The 17,207-nt window shown below is 45.5% G+C and overlaps 1 protein-coding gene across 1 annotated transcript in view; it reads left to right on the top strand.

The window, feature by feature from the left end:
• The window catches only part of LOC134848523 (vigilin-like), a 352,291-nt gene that overhangs the window by 293,613 nt on the left and 41,471 nt on the right, over nt 1–17,207 (top strand). The window contains exons 2-3 of the mRNA XM_063866021.1: nt 15,722–15,793; nt 15,998–16,446. Of these exons, the coding sequence (XP_063722091.1) occupies nt 16,024–16,446 (423 nt within the window). The 5' untranslated portion in view covers nt 15,722–15,793; nt 15,998–16,023. The remainder of the gene's footprint in view (nt 1–15,721; nt 15,794–15,997; nt 16,447–17,207) is intronic.

Raw genomic sequence — 17,207 nt, 5'->3', positions numbered from 1 at the left:
CCTAAAACACGCGAACGCCAATAAAAACAGGGTCGGAACATAAGCATACCGTTAATTTTTATTGGACAGTGGACCTTTGATCCATTTCAGATGGATCAACCTAGAAACTGGCCTTAACTCAAGATAATCACATAAAATACACTCAAGAAATTTAAATTAGGTACTCACATACCAACACGACCTCTAGAACTGAAAAACTACTAATGGTAAGGCAACTCTAGAACTGATTTAAGGTAATTAAAATTAACTCGAGAAGTTTTGCAGAATTAGGTTTTAAATCAAGAAGTTTTTCTCTCCGGACCATTGTTAGCTTCCGCTCTCCATCTTTCCGCTCAAGTATCACTCTGTTTCGATTGATGGTTCCTCTTTATCGCTCTTCTCTAACTCTTGATTTCCTATCGGGAACAAGAAAGCTCTACTCGTGTCGTATAATTATTGTAAAGTTGCTATTCGCAATTTTACCAGATTTATACGAAACGAGTAGAGGTATCTTGTTACCGATAGGAAATCAAGAGTACTTTTACCAGAATTATACGAAACGAGTAGAACTATCTTGTTCCCGATAGGAAACCCTTCACTTAAGTGTTGGGACACTTCGCCAAAGTTTTGAGACCCTTCGAAAAAATGTTGGGACTCTTCGACAAAGTGTTAAGACCAGTCGCTAAAGTGTTGGGACCCTTTGCTAAAGTGTTGCGATCCTTCGATAAAGCCTTGGGACCCTTCGCTAAAGCGGTGGGAACCTTCCACAAAGTGTTGCGGCCCTTCACTAAAGTGTTGGGAGCCTTCGCTAAAGTGTTGGGACCCTTAAAATGCTATCCCAGGACTCAAGTAGTGGGACCCTTAAAATAATATCCCAGGACTCAAGTGTTGGGACCCTCAAAATGCTATCCCAGGACTCAAGTGTTGGGACCCTAAAATGCTATCCCAGGAATCAAGTGTTGGGTCCTTCAAAATGCTATCCCAGGACTCAAGTGTTGGGACCCTTAGCTGAAGTGTTGGGACCCTTCGCCAAAGTATTGGGACCCTTCGCCCAACAGTTTCTACGGATTTCTCTCGAAAGGTTTAGAACCCATCGCGCTTAGGGTAACTTTAGGCTTAAGTGGGGGGCTAGATAGGGGGGAAGTTAGAAGGGGGCTGGTTTACAAAGAGGTTAGTGGTTGGAAATTGTAAAAAAGGGGGCTTCTTTACAGTAACTATAGAATCGATTTAGTTTCATTTGATTGACTAGAGTCAGGAACGATCTAGTTAAAGACTCAGAACAAGTTGGAACGCGAAGGTAACCGGTCGTAAACTCGAATTAAGGTATATAACTTGGCCGGATTAGTTCGGGTGATTGAAAACGCGTGACATTCAGGTAACATACATTTATAGATTTTTAGACATGTTTAGACATTATCGAAAGACGGCCCTTGTCGCCTTTGCATTTTGAGTACATTGATTTTTTCTTGTTTTTTTTTGTTTTTCTTAGCTGGCTTCTAATGTTTTCACTTTTAATTACTTTGCGCAGTATTGTTGCATCTGAAACCACAAAGAGGCCTAAAGCAAAAAGTTGTATTTCGACTTGCATTGAGTTTAAGAAAGAAAGGGAATTTCAGGGAAACTCAATAAAATTTGGTTAACAGAATCGGGTTTTGGGGGGATTTTACACGAGCTCTAAGTTGGTACTGGGATAGCGAATTGATCATCCCAACACTCGAGTTAAGGCTCTGGGAAATTGTTCACACGAGTTCGGGAGTTGATACTGTGATAGTGGATAAAGTGTCCAAACACTTGCGCTACGGTAGAGTAGGAGATTACAAGAGTCTCTGTGGCAGTCCTGGGATAATGATCTAAGGGTCCCAACACTTGAGTCCTGGGACGGCATTTTAAGGGACCCAAAACTTGATTTCTGGGATAGCACTTTAAGGGTCCCAACACTTGAGCCCTGGGATAGCATTTTGAGGGTCCCAACACTTGAGTCCTGGGATAGTATTTTAAGGGTCCCAACACTTGAGTCCTGGGATAGAATTCTAAGGGTCCCAACACTTTAGCGAAGGGTCCCAACTTTTTGGTGAAGGGCCGCAACACTTTGTCGAAGGGTCCCAACACTTTAGCGAAGGGTACCAATACTTTATCGAAGGGTCACAACACTTTGGCGAAGGGTCCCAACACTTTAGAGAAGGGTCCCAACACTTTGTCCAAGGGTCCCATTACTTTGTCGAAGGGTCCCAACAGTTTGGCGAAGGGTCCCAACGCTTTAGCGAAGGGTCCCAACACTTTGTCGAAGGGTCCCAACACTTTGGCCAAGGGTCCCAACACTTTAACGAGTGGTCCCAACACTTTGTCGAAGGGACCTAACACTTTGTCGAAGGGTCTCAACACTTTGGCGAAGGGTCCAAACACTTTAGCGAAGGGTCCCAATACTTCAGCGAAGGGTCCCAACAATTTGGCGAAGGGTCCAACACTTTCGCGAAGGGTCCCAACACTTGAGCTAAGGGTCCCAACACTTTAGCTAAGGATCTCAGCACTTTGTCGAAGGGTCGTAACACTTCAGTGAAGGGTCCCAACACTTTGGCGAAGTGTCCCAACACTTTAGCGAAGGGTCCCAACACTTTAACGAGTTGTCCCAACACTTTGTCGAAGGGACCTAACACTTTGTCGAAGGGTCTCAACACTTTGGCGAAGGGTCCCAACACCTTAACGAGTGGTCCCATCACTTTGTCGAAGGGACCTAACACTTTGTCGAAGGGTCTCAACACTTTGGCGAAGGGTCCCAACACTTTAGCGAAGGGTCCCAACACTTTGTCGAAGGGTCCCAACTTTTTGGCCAAGGGTCCCAACACTTTAACGAGTGGTCCCAACACTTTGTCGAAGGGACCTAACACTTTGTCGAAGGGTCCCAGCACTTTGTCGAAGGGTCTTCAAAATTTGGCGAAGGGTCCCAACACTTCAGTGAAGGGTCCCAACACTTTGACGAAGGGTCCCAACACTTTCGCGAAGGGTCCCAACACTTGAGCTAAGGGTCCCAACACTTTAGCTAAGGGTCCCAGCACTTTGTCGAAGGGTCGTAACACTTTGGCGAAGGGTCTTAACACTTAAGCGAAGGGTCCCAACAATTTGGCGAAGGGTCCCAACACTTTCGCGAAGGGTCCCAACACTTGAACTAAGGGTCCCAACACTTTAGCTAAGGGTCCCAGCACTTTGTCGAAGGATCGTAACACTTTAGCGAAGGGTCCCAACACTTCAGCGAAGGGTCCCAACAATTTGGCGAAGGGTCCCAACACTTTCGCGAAGTGTCCCAACACTTGAGCTAAGGGTCGTAACACTTTAGCGAAGGGTCCCAACACTTCAGCGAAGGGTCCCAACACTTTCGCGAAGGGTCCCAACACTTGAGCTAAGGGTCCCAACACTTTAGCTAAGGGTCCCAGCACTTTGTCGAAGGGACCTAACACTTTGTCGAAGGGTCTCAACACTTTGGCGAAGGGTCCCAACACCTTAACGAGTGGTCCCATCACTTTGTCGAAGGGACCTAACACTTTGTCGAAGGGTCTCAACACTTTGGCGAAGGGTCCCAACACTTTAGCGAAGGGTCCCAACACTTTGTCGAAGGGTCCCAACACTTTGGCCAAGGGTCCCAACACCTTAACGAGTGGTCCCAACACTTTGTCGAAGGGACCTAACACTTTGTCGAAGGGTCCCAGCACTTTGTCGAAGGGTCTTCAAAATTTGGCGAAGGGTCCCAACACTTCAGTGAAGGGTCCCAACACTTTGACGAAGGGTCCCAACACTTTCGCGAAGGGTCCCAACACTTGAGCTAAGGGTCCCAACACTTTAGCTAAGGGTCCCAGCACTTTGTCGAAGGGTCGTAACACTTTGGCGAAGGGTCCCAACACTTAAGCGAAGGGTCCCAACAATTTGGCGAAGGGTCCCAACACTTTCGCGAAGGGTCCCAACACTTGAGCTAAGGGTCCCAACACTTTAGCTAAGGGTCCCAGCACTTTGTCGAAGGGTCGTAACACTTTAGCTAAGGGTCCCAACAATTTGACGAAGGGTCCCAACACTTTAGCTAAGGGTCCCAGCAGTTTGTCGAAGGGTCGTAACACTTTAGCTAAGGGTCCCAACACTTGAGCTAAGGGTCCCAACACTTTAGCTAAGGATCTCAGCACTTTGTCGAAGGGTCGTAACACTTCAGTGAAGGGTCCCAACACTTTGGCGAAGTGTCCCAACACTTTAGCGAAGGGTCCCAACACTTTAACGAGTTGTCCCAACACTTTGTCGAAGGGACTTAACACTTTGTCGAAGGGTCTCAACACTTTGGCCAAGGGTCCCAACACCTTAACGAGTGGTCCCATCACTTTGTCGAAGGGACCTAACACTTTGTCGAAGGGTCTCAACACTTTGGCGAAGGGTCCCAACACTTTAGCGAAGGGTCCCAACACTTTGTCGAAGGGTCCCAACTTTTTGGCCAAAGATCCCAACACTTTAACGAGTGGTCCCAACACTTTGTCGAAGGGACCTAACACTTTGTCGAAGGGTCCCAGCACTTTGTCGAAGGGTCTTCAAAATTTGGCGAAGGGTCCCAACACTTCAGTGAAGGGTCCCAACACTTTGACGAAGGGTCCCAACACTTTCGCGAAGGGTCCCAACACTTGAGCTAAGGGTCCCAACACTTTAGCTAAGGGTCCCAGCACTTTGTCGAAGGGTCGTAACACTTTGGCGAAGGGTCCCAACACTTAAGCGAAGGGTCCCAACAATTTGGCGAAGGGTCCCAACACTTTCGCGAAGGGTCCCAACACTTGAACTAAGGGTCCCAACACTTTAGCTAAGGGTCCCAGCACTTTGTCGAAGGGTCGTAACACTTTAGCGAAGGGTCCCAACACTTCAGCGAAGGGTCCCAACAATTTGGCAAAGGGTCCCAACACTTTCGCGAAGTGTCCCAACACTTGAGCTAAGGGTCGTAACACTTTAGCGAAGGGTCCCAACACTTCAGCGAAGGGTCCCAACACTTTCGCGAAGGGTCCCAACACTTGAGCTAAGGGTCCCAACACTTTAGCTAAGGGTCCCAGCACTTTGTCGAAGGGACCTAACACTTTGTCGAAGGGTCTCAACACTTTGGCGAAGGGTCCCAACCCCTTAACGAGTGGTCCCATCACTTTGTCGAAGGGACCTAACACTTTGTCGAAGGGTCTCAACACTTTGGCGAAGGGTCCCAACTCTTTAGCGAAGGGTCCCAACACTTTGTCGAAGGGTCCCAACACTTTGGCAAGGGTCCCAACACCTTAACGAGTGGTCCCAACACTTTGTCGAAGGGACCTAACACTTTGTCGAAGGGTCCCAGCATTTTGTCGAAGGGTCTTCAAAATTTGGCGAAGGGTTCCAACACTTCAGTGAAGGGTGCCAACACTTTGACGAAGGGTCCCAACACTTTCGCGAAGGGTCCCAACACTTGAGCTAAGGGTCCCAACACTTTAGCTAAGGGTCCCAGCACTTTGTCGAAGGGTCGTAACACTTTGGCGAAGGGTCCCAACACTTAAGCGAAGGGTCCCAACAATTTGGCGAAGGGTCCCAACACTTTCGCGAAGGGTCCCAACACTTGAGCTAAGGGTCCCAGCACTTTGACGAAGGGTCCCAACACTTTCGCGAAGGGTCCCAACACTTGAGCTAAGGGTCCCAACACTTTAGCTAAGGGTCCCAGCACTTTGTCGAAGGGTCGTAACACTTTGGCGAAGGGTCCCAACACTTTGTCGAAGGGTCCCAACACTTTTACGAAGGGTCCCAACACTTTCTCGAAGGTTCCTAACACTTTGTCGAAGGGTCTCAACACTTTGGCGAAGGGTCCCAACACTTTAGCGAAGGGTCCCAACACTTCAGCGAAGGGTCCCAACTCTTGAGCTAAGGGTCCCAGCACTTTGACGAAGGGACCTAACACTTTGTCGAAGGGTCCCAGCACTTTGTCGAAGGGTCTTCAAAATTTGGCGAAGGGTTCCAACACTTCAGTGAAGGGTGCCAACACTTTGACGAAGGGTCCCAACACTTTCGCGAAGGGTCCCAACACTTGAGCTAAGGGTCCCAACACTTTAGCTAAGGGTCCCAGCACTTTGTCGAAGGGTCGTAACACTTTGGCGAAGGGTCCCAACACTTAAGCGAAGGGTCCCAACAATTTGGCGAAGGGTCCCAACACTTTCGCGAAGGGTCCCAACACTTGAGCTAAGGGTCCCAACACTTTAGCTAAGGGTCCCAGCACTTTGTCGAAGGGTCGTAACACTTTAGCTAAGGGTCCCAACAATTTGACGAAGGGTCCCAACACTTTAGCTAAGGGTCCCAGCACTTTGTCGAAGGGTCGTAACACTTTAGCTAAGGGTCCCAACAATTTGACGAAGGGTCCCAACACTTTCGCGAAGGGTCCCAACACTTGAGCTAAGGGTCCCAACACTTTAGCTAAGGGTCCCAGCACTTTGACGAAGGGTCCCAACACTTTCGCGAAGGGTCCCAACACTTGAGCTAAGGGTCCCAACACTTTAGCTAAGGGTCCCAGCACTTTGTCGAAGGGTCGTAACACTTTGGCGAAGGGTCCCAACACTTGAGCTAAGGGTCCCAACACTTTAGCTAAGGGTCCCAGCACTTTGTCGAAGGGACCTAACACTTTGTCGAAGGGTCTCAACACTTTGGCGAAGGGTCCCAACACCTTAACGAGTGGTCCCATCACTTTGTCGAAGGAACCTAACACTTTGTCGAAGGGTCCCAACACTTTAGCTAAGGGTCCCAGCACTTTGTCGAAGGGTCGTAACACTTTAGCGAAGGGTCTCAACACTTCAGCGAAGGGTCCCAACAATTTGGCGAAGGGTCCCAACACTTTCGCGAAGTGTCCCAACACTTGAGCTAAGGGTCCCAACACTTTAGCTAAGGGTCCCAACAATTTGACGAAGGGTCCCAACACTTTCGCGAAGGGTCCCAACACTTGAGCTAAGGGTCCCAACACTTTAGCTAAGGGTCCCAGCACTTTGTCGAAGGGACCTAACACTTTGTCGAAGGGTCTCAACTCTTTGGCGAAGGGTCCCAACACCTTAACGAGTGGTCCCATCACTTTGTCGAAGGGACCTAACACTTTGTCGAAGAGTCTCAACACTTTGGCGAAGGGTCCCAACACTTTAGCGAAGGGTCCCAACACTTTGTCGAAGGGTCCCAACACTTTGGCCAAGGGTCCCAACACCTTAACGAGTGGTCCCAACACTTTGTCGAAGGGACCTAACACTTTGTCGAAGGGTCCCAGCACTTTGTCGAAGGGTCTTCAAAATTTGGCGAAGGGTCCCAACACTTCAGTGAAGGGTCCCAACACTTTGACGAAGGGTCCCAACACTTTCGCGAAGGGTCCCAACACTTGAGCTAAGGGTCCCAACACTTTAGCTAAGGGTCCCAGCACTTTGTCGAAGGGTCTTCAAAATTTGGCGAAGGGTCCCAACACTTAACCGAAGGGTCCCAACACTTTGGCGAAGGGTCCCAACACTTTCGCGAAGGGTCCCAACACTTGAGCTAAGGGTCCCAACACTTTAGCTAAGGGTCCCAGCACTTTGTCGAAGGGTCTTCAAAATTTGGCGAAGGGTCCCAACACTTAACCGAAGGGCCCAGCACTTTGTCGAAGGGTCGTAACACTTTAGCTAAGGGTCCCAACAATTTGACGAAGGGTCCCAACTCTTTAGCTAAGGGTCCCAGCACTTTGTCGAAGGGTCGTAACACTTTAGCTAAGGGTCCCAACAATTTGACGAAGGGTCCCAACACTTTCGCGAAGGTTCCCAACACTTGAGCTAAGGGTCCCAACACTTTAGCTAAGGGTCCCAGCACTTTGACGAAGGGTCCCAACACTTTCGCGAAGGGTCCCAACACTTGAGCTAAGGGTCCCAACACTTTAGCTAAGGGTCCCAGCACTTTGTCGAAGGGTCGTAACACTTTGGCGAAGGGTCCCAACACTTGAGCTAAGGGTCCCAACACTTTAGCTAAGGGTCCCAGCACTTTGTCGAAGGGACCTAACACTTTGTCGAAGGGTCTCAACACTTTGGCGAAGGGTCCCAACACCTTAACGAGTGGTCCCATCACTTTGTCGAAGGGACCTAACACTTTGTCGAAGGGTCCCAACACTTTAGCTAAGGGTCCCAGCACTTTGTCGAAGGGTCGTAACACTTTAGCGAAGGGTCTCAACACTTCAGCGAAGGGTCCCAACAATTTGGCGAAGGGTCCCAACACTTTCGCGAAGTGACCCAACACTTGAGCTAAGGGTCCCAACACTTTAGCTAAGGGTCCCAACAATTTGACGAAAGGTCCCAACACTTTCGCGAAGGGTCCCAACACTTGAGCTAAGGGTCCCAACACTTTAGCTAAGGGTCCCAGCACTTTGTCGAAGGGACCTAACACTTTGTCGAAGGGTCTCAACACTTTGGCGAAGGGTCCCAAACCTTAACGAGTGGTCCCATCACTTTGTCGAAGGGACCTAACACTTTGTCGAAGAGTCTCAACACTTTGGCGAAGGGTCCCAACACTTTAGCGAAGGGTCCCAACACTTTGTCGAAGGGTCCCAACACTTTGGCCAAGGGTCCCAACACCTTAACGAGTGGTCCCAACACTTTGTCGAAGGGACCTAACACTTTGTCGAAGGGTCCCAGCACTTTGTCGAAGGGTCTTCAAAATTTGGCGAAGGGTCCCAACACTTCAGTGAAGGGTCCCAACACTTTGACGAAGGGTCCCAACACTTTCGCGAAGGGTCCCAACACTTGAGCTAAGGGTCCCAACACTTTAGCTAAGGGTCCCAGCACTTTGTCGAAGGGTCGTAACACTTTGGCGAAGGGTCCCAACACTTAAGCGAAGGGTCCCAACAATTTGGCGAAGGGTCCCAACACTTTCGCGAAGGGTCCCAACACTTGAGCTAAGGGTCCCAACACTTTAGCTAAGGGTCCCAGCACTTTGTCGAAGGGTCGTAACACTTTAGCTAAGGGTCCCAGCACTTTGTCGAAGGGTCGTAACACTTTGGCGAAGGGTCCCAACACTTAAGCGAAGGGTCCCAACAATTTGGCGAAGGCCCCAACACTTTCGCGAAGGGTCCCAACACTTGAGCTAAGGGTCCCAACACTTGAGCTAAGGGTCCCAACACTTTAGCTAAGGGTCCCATCACTTTGTCGAAGTGACCTAACACTTTGTCGAAGGGTCTCAACACTTTGGCGAAGGGTCCCAACACTTTAGCGAAAGGTCCCAACACTTTGTCGAAGGGTCCCAACACTTTGGCCAAGGGTCCCAACACCTTAACGAGTGGTCCCAACACTTTGTCGAAGGGACCTAACACTTTGTCGAAGGGTCCCAGCACTTTGTCGAAGGGTCTTCAAAATTTGGCGAAGGGTCCCAACACTTCAGTGAAGGGTCCCAACACTTTGACGAAGGGTCCCAACACTTTCGCGAAGGGTCCCAACACTTGAGCTAAGGGTCCCAACACTTTAGCTAAGGGTCCCAGCACTTTGTCGAAGGGTCGTAACACTTTGGCGAAGGGTCCCAACACTTAAGCGAAGGGTCCCAACAATTTGGCGAAGGGTCCCAACACTTTAGCGAAGGGTCCCAACACTTGAGCTAAGGGTCCCAACACTTTAGCTAAGGGTCCCAGCACTTTGTCGAAGGGTCGTAACACTTTAGCGAAGGGTCCCAACACTTCAGCGAAGGGTCCCAACACTTCAGCGAAGGGTCCCAACACTTTCGAGAAGTGTCCCAACACTTGAGCTAAGGGTCCCAACACTTTAGCTAAGGGTCCCAACACTTGAGCTAAGGGTCCCAACACTTTAGCTAAGGGTCCCAGCACTTTGTCGAAGGGTCGTAACCCTTTGGCGAAGGGTCCTAACACTTCAGTGAAGGGTCCCAACACTTTCGCGAAAGGACCCAACACTTGAGCTAAGGGTCCCAACACTTTAGCTAAGGGTCCAAGCACTTTGTTGAAGGGTCGTAACACTTTGGCGAAGGGTCCCAACACTTTTTCGAAGGTTCCCAACGCTTTAGCGAAGGGTCCCAACGCTTTATCGAAGGGTCGCAACACTTTAGCAAAGGGTCCCAACACTTTAGCGACGGGTCTTAACACTTTCGCGAAGGGTCCCAACACTTGAGCTAAGGGTCCCAACACTTTAGCTAAGGGTCCAAGCGCTTTGTCGAAGGGTCGTAACACTTTGGCGAAGGGTCCCAACACTTCAGTGAAGGGTCCCAACATTTTTTCGAAGGGTCCCAAAACTTTGGCGAAGGGTCCCAACACTTTAGCAAAGGGTTTCCTATCGGGAACAAGATAGTTCTACTCGTTTCGTATAATTCTGGTAAAAGTACTCTTGATTTCTTATCGGTAACAAGATACCTCTACTCGTTTCGTATAATTCTGGTAAAATTGCGAATAGCAACTTTACAAGAATTATACGACACAAGTAGAGCTATCTTGTTCCCGATAGTAAATGAAGAGTTCAAGAAGAGCGTTAAAGAAGAACAATCAATTGGACCAGAGTGATACTTGAGTGCAAAGATAGACAGCTGAAGCTGGCAATGTTCCGGAGAAAATAACTTAATTCTTCAAAACTTCTTGAGTTAAACTTAATTACCTTAAACCAGTTCTAGGGTTGCTTTACCATTAGAGTAAAGAAAATAAATGTGTCCAAAGGAAAGCAAAAATCTGGATAATGGGCAATTGGGATAAGAGCTACAAACAAAGACTAACTGAACTGAGACTGCTTCTATTATCGTATTACTTTGAACTACATGGTCTGTTAATGCTTGTATCAATGTTGAAAGGCAGCTACAAGAAACGTTGATGAAAATTTTTGGAAAAGAACCAGTCATTATTGAATATAATACGAAAAACGGAAATATTTACCTCTGTAACAGTCGCCAACTTAAGTCACATATGAGGCTAAGAGAAAAAGGGCCCTATAACTATAGGCTCAAGAGTCAGGGACACTATCTCTTGTGTTTTTCTACCACATGCGGTCGAAGCTAATTCGGTTCGCTTATGACATGAGACTACAAACCGTGTTACAGCTTAAAGGCTACTACCAAAATCCCCCCACTCTAGAATAGAAATAAGAATACTCCCATGGTCAGGTCTCAAAATACCTAAAACACGCGAACGCCATTAAAAACAGGGTCGGAACATAAGCATACCGTTAATTTTAATTGGACAGTGGACCTTTGATCCATTTCAGATGGATCAACCTACAAACTGGCCTTAATTCAAGATAATCACATAAAATGCATTCAAGAAATTTAAATTAGGTACTCACATACCAACACGACCTCTAGAACTGAATAACTACTAATGGTAAGGCAACTCTAGAACTGATTTAAAGTAATTAAGATTAACTCGAGAAATATTGAAGAATTAGGTTTTAAATCAAGAAGTTTTTCTCTCCAGACCATTGTTAGCTTCCGCTCTAAATCTTTCCGCTCAAGTATCACTCTGTTTCAATTGATGGTTCTTCTTTATCGCTTTTCTCTAACTCTTGATTTCCTATCGGGAACAAGAAAACTCTCCTCGTGTCGTATAATTCTGGTAAAATTGCGAATATTAGTTCTTGTAAAATTACGAATTTTAAGCCTCTTTGTGGTTTCAGATGCACCAATACTGCGCAAAGTAATTAAAAGTGAAAACAATAGAAGCCAGCTAAGAAAAACAATAAAAACAAGAAAAATCATTGTACTCAAAATGCAAAGACGACAAGGGCCGTCTTTCGATAAAAAAAAGTCTGTTACCTGAATGTCACGCGTTTTTTCTCCCCCCTTTTTAACGTTCTTATGGGGCGTTCACCTATTGCGTTCCAAAAACCGTCTATTTCCAATCACCCGAACCAATCCGGCCAGGTTATATACCTTAATTCGAGTTTACTACCCGGTACCTTCGCGTTCCAACTCTTGTTCTGAGTCTTTAACTAGATCGTTCCTGACTATAGTCAATCAAATGTAACTAAATTGATTGTATAGTTACTGTAAAGAAGCCCCCCTTTTTACAATTTCCAACCACTAACCTCTATGTAAACCAGCCCCCTTCTAACCTCCCCCCTATCTAGCCCCCCACTTAAGCCTAAAGTTACCCTAAGCGCGATGGGTGCTAAACCTTTCGAGAGAAATACGTAGAACCTGTTTCCAAGCTCTGCTCAAGTAAAAACGTTTTCTCAAAACAGTGGGTACTCGCTTACTCAATTTTACACTTATCTCCTATTGAGTAAAAGGGTTTTTAACGATACCCGTTTGACGACACAGAACACCCTTGTGATTTCTTCCCTGTTCAACGTTGCTGATTTGATCGAGACGATTAGTCTTATTTGAAAACAGTATGAGTATACTATTTTAATTTATATAAAGCTTTGATTCACCTAATCTGGGAATCAAAGCGACTGTCCTCGTTGAAATTTTTAACGTTATTTGTGCCTGTCTTTAAGCTTTCTCATATTTTATATTCGTTTTTCGTCTTTTACTCGTTTTTCGTCCCTCTATTGGACCCCTTACTCGGTTAGCTAGGCCTCGTTTCGGAAAGTGCACCGGGAATATTTCTCGAGTTTTCTTAAAAAGCTATCAAGTTACAACCAGAAGGTGGACACGTTCCCGTTGAACCGAACCACCAGTACTCTGAAATGGACATATAGTCCGGAGCTGCGTCAAGTGGGTTCGATCCCTTAGTCTTGATGTCGTAAAAACACCCAGGAGCGCCATAAAAACACTACGTAACAGTCCCCTACTTAGGTCACATATGAGTCTGAGAGATTTAGGCCCTATAAACTTTGGCTCAAGAGTCAGGGACACTATCTCTTGTATTTTTCTACCACATGCGGTCGGAGCCAATTCGGTTTGCTTGCGACATGAGACTACAAACCGTGTTACAGCTTAAGGGCAACTACCAAAATCCCCACTCACTCTAGAAATAAGAACACCCCCATGGTCAGGACTCAAAATAGCTAAAACACGCGAACGCCATTAAAAACAGGGTCGAAACATAAGCATACCATTATTTTTTCTTGGACAGTGGACATTTGATTCATTTCAGATGGATCAACCTACAAACTCGCCCTTACTCAACATAATCACAAAAAATACACTCATGAAAAATAAATTAGGTACACACATACCGACACGAATTGAATAATTAATAGAGATTGTGTCGGTATGTGAGTACCTAACTTAAATTTCTTGGATGTTTTGTATGTGATCATGTTGAGTTAAGTCGAGTTTGTAGGTTCATCCCTCTGAAATTGATCAAAGGTCCACTGTCCAATAAAAACTAACGGTATGCGTAGGTTCCGACCCTGTTGTTAGTGGTAGCCTTTAAGTAGCCTTATTAGTGGTATTTTGGCAATAGCCTTTAAGCTGTAACACGGTTTGTAGTCTCATGTCGCAAGGGAACCGAATTAACTCCGACCGCGTGAAGTAGAAAAACACAAGAGATAGTGTCCCTGACTCTTGAGCCAAAAGTTATTGGGCAACACTTTGTCGAAGGGTCCTAACACTTTGTCGGAGGGTCTCAACACTTTGGCGAAGGGTCTCAACACTTTAGCGAAGGGTCCCAACACTTCAGCGAAGGGTCCCAACTCTTCGGCGAAGGGTCCCAACAATTTAGTGAAGGGACCCAACACTTTAGCGAAGAGTCCCAACACTTTATCGATGGGTCCCAACGTTTTTTCGAAGGTCCCAAAACTTTGGCGAAGGGTCCCAACATTTCAGTGAAGGGTTTCCTATCGTGAACAAGATAGCTCTACCCGTTTCGTATAATTCTGGTAAAAGTACTCTTGATTTCCTATCGGTAACAAGATACCTCTACTCGTGTCGTATAATTCTGGTAAAATTGCTTTCTAGCAACTCTCCCGCGATTATACCTCGAATCTTCTGTCTGACTTTTTCTCGTATTTTCAGTTGTCGCGAGAAAATTTAGGATGATAAGCTCCATTCGAAATTTAAAAAAATTACTTTTGTTCCCAAAAATCAAGGTTAAACGTTCAACTCAAGGTCAAACTGCCAAATATGACCGACTGGCACACTCGTACAATTTGGCAAACCATACCTAACAAAATTATACTGAAGTTACTGCTACAAAGACTACTCTGAAGGCAACTTATGTTCCAGGGCTTTTTTATGCAACTGTGGACATTGCAACATGGTGCAGAAAGTCAGCTCTGCCGTCAAGTGATGGGTGCAAACCCTTGTGTAAAACACAGAAGCCTAAACCCTCTCTCTCTCTCTTTGATACCAATTCAAACAATCCTCACTGCCTTATTCTGAAAGTCGTCCTTCAATTTGGTCTCTTTTTTTTATCAGAACGAAGTTGCGCAATGGAGTGCAATTTGCAGCACCCGGGGATGCTAGAGATAAAAAAGTACCGGAACAATAGAACATTTCATAAGTGCTTTTCTAGAGAGGGTTAGATTTCACACGGAAATCGTTTATGATACTTTCGTCCTTGGCTACGTTTATAGTTTTCTTTTTGTGATATAGATGCATAAATAATATGAAGTTGGTATAGACCTATTCAACCGAGACCGTCATGGACCCTCGTATGCGGAAAGGCACCTTTTAATTGACCAACCGAAGCTGCCATCCGATCATTAAAGCTACCTAGAATGGTCTAAGGAAACATCACTAGTACTGGAATCTCAAGATCCTATCACAGCAGTAACACAGCATATGCACACATATGTACGAAAATCAAAAATTTGAAAACTGATAGAACAAATCGAAAAAAAAAGCCTCATTGACTCCTTAAATGAAAGAGATAAATACGCAATCGACCTGGCCTATGAAAAGGGAGCCTATAACTGGCTCAATGCTTTACCACTGAGCAGATACAACTTCAACCTGAATAAGTCAGAATTCAGAGGTGGTATTTACTTAAGATACGGATGGGAACCAACCAAAACCCCACTCACATGTGCATGTGGTGCTAATTTTAACTTGACACATGCGCTTCACTGTGCAAAGGGTGGTTACACACACATAAGACACAATGAAATTAGAGACACGTTCGCCAACCTCATGAACGAGGTTTGCCATGACGTCGAGATTGAGCCGCAACTTCAGCCGTTGCAAGGCGAAAGCTTTGTCAACAATTCAACTACAACTGAAGATGAGGCACGACTTGACAATAAAGTAAACAGATTCTGGGGTTCACGATTTCGCCGCGATTTCTTTGATGAGAAAATTTTCAACCCCCATGCCATAACATTGCGAAAACTGCATAAAGACGCGAAACGCTGATGTCGAAACGCTGAAGAACTTCAAATATCAGCAAAGAGTTTAAACGTAGAGCAGAGAAGCTTCTGCCCGCTAATTTTCGGATGCACTGTTGGCGCTGCTCCGACAGCCACGCGGACGATGCAGTGATTAGCCGAAAAACTAAGTGAAAAGAGACCAGAAAGCTACCCAGAATCGATAAACTACATAAGAACTAAAATAAGCTTCGCGGTACTAAGAAACTCTATACTTTGTATAAGGGGCTGCAGATCGCTGCGCAAAATTCAGTTTATCGACAACTCCATAAGCGCTATTGTAGAGGAAGGACGGCTAAGATAAATTAACATTACGACGATGCATTTAATGCTGATTTATGACTTCATTGCTGATATATATGCATTTTTATATCGCTGGTATGACCCTATCCAGCTTGTGCACTTACCGTAACTAAACGGAAGGGCCCCTTTTGTAATTTAGTTTTTTTTAATTGACCTTTTATTCTAAGTATCCTCATTCCGTTTCAGAATCCTTGTATGGTCCTTGATCATTGGTTTCTATAATCATCTACGACTTTGGAAGCAGCATCTGAAACAGTGTAAGTTACGACACCGAAATATTCCAGAAAATATTATAGTATCTGAATCAGCAGATAGTCATTATCTACACTTTCAGATGCCACCGTAATGATGAATGAAATTGTCTAATTTAAGGAAATAGTCTTAAACCTGTAGTCTTAGACCAATTAATTGTCATTCAATATTCTCGTGATAATTTCCTTTGATTCTAAATAATTTTTCAGTGCTGTGACGACAATTCGGCCTTGGTATGACCATGTATACAACAAATAGTTTTCTGGAATCAGCCAACCACAATCTAGCCCAGCTTTCGACCTCTTGTTCACCGGTTGTCTCCTTGGAATCAGGTTTTGGCTCTAATCAGGTATCTGGTGCCCGACCTCAAGGACAACAACTCACTAATCAAACAATGATGTCGTCGCCACCTGTTGATGATCACAATGCACTGCCGTCTTACCAATCCCAATTTCCTCCATTGAACACAAATGGATATCAAACCAATGGAACCAGCAGCCACCCGACTCCTGCTGTAATGTCTTACGGCCATATTGCAAATGGTGATGCGAATCATACTGCCTCTTCTTCACCATTTGGGTCTACGACTTATCTGAATGGAGCGAGTGAGGCTAGTGAAGCTCCTCATGCGCCAATGGGACTCATAGAAACTACTCAAGTGCGTTATTTGCTTAACTGAAGTTCTCATTTTTTTTGTCCCCGAAATTATGTTTAAGTTACTCAATTTGACCATCCAGAGTTTTTAATGTTAAATCAGACACTTTAAAAAACGTCAGTTGTTATTTTAGCCTTGTAATTAGAATTGTTACACTTGCGCGTCTTGTAATCGGGAACTAGGCTTTTTTCCCGGAAACATCTTTTCTTACAAATCGTACTTGCGTATTATTGAAGCTTAACTACTTCCAGATTCGTTCCCGTTTGGCCTAGAGGTATCGTGGTTGCTTTTGCAACCTATGGCCGTGGGTTCGAGTACCTGCCGGACCCTGTTTTTTTTCCAGAATGTATGAAATTGAATTTTTGTCCATTAAAAGTTTTGTTTGTCGGCTTAGTTTTCACATAACGGATTATTCTTGTGCTGTAAGCATTTTTCATTATAGTTATTACGGTACTACTATGATAGAGTGGTCCCTTGAAAATAACCAGGTCCCTTGAGAATACGACACCTAGAGCTCTCAAATCGTTTAATAATTATGAATACGCCTTTCAGAAAGATGTCGCAGTATATTTTCAATTGAATTTCATGTTTTGTTACCTCTTAAAACCTCCCCCTCACCATTTTAATGTTGAAAATTAAAAAAAAAACGCCGATAGTGGGTTTTGATGACAAATAAGTCAACCCAATTATATGGTTGTTAAAACTTAAAATAAAGTAAAGCGAGCAAATTTCAATATATAAACAATAGTTATTTACGATTTTCA

Source organism: Symsagittifera roscoffensis, chromosome 6, assembly GCF_963678635.1.
Source record: "Symsagittifera roscoffensis chromosome 6, txSymRosc1.1, whole genome shotgun sequence".
Classification (NCBI taxonomy): Eukaryota; Metazoa; Xenacoelomorpha; order Acoela; family Convolutidae; genus Symsagittifera; species Symsagittifera roscoffensis.
Note: the sequence above shows the minus strand (reverse complement) of the source record. Positions and strands in the feature narration are given on the sequence as shown.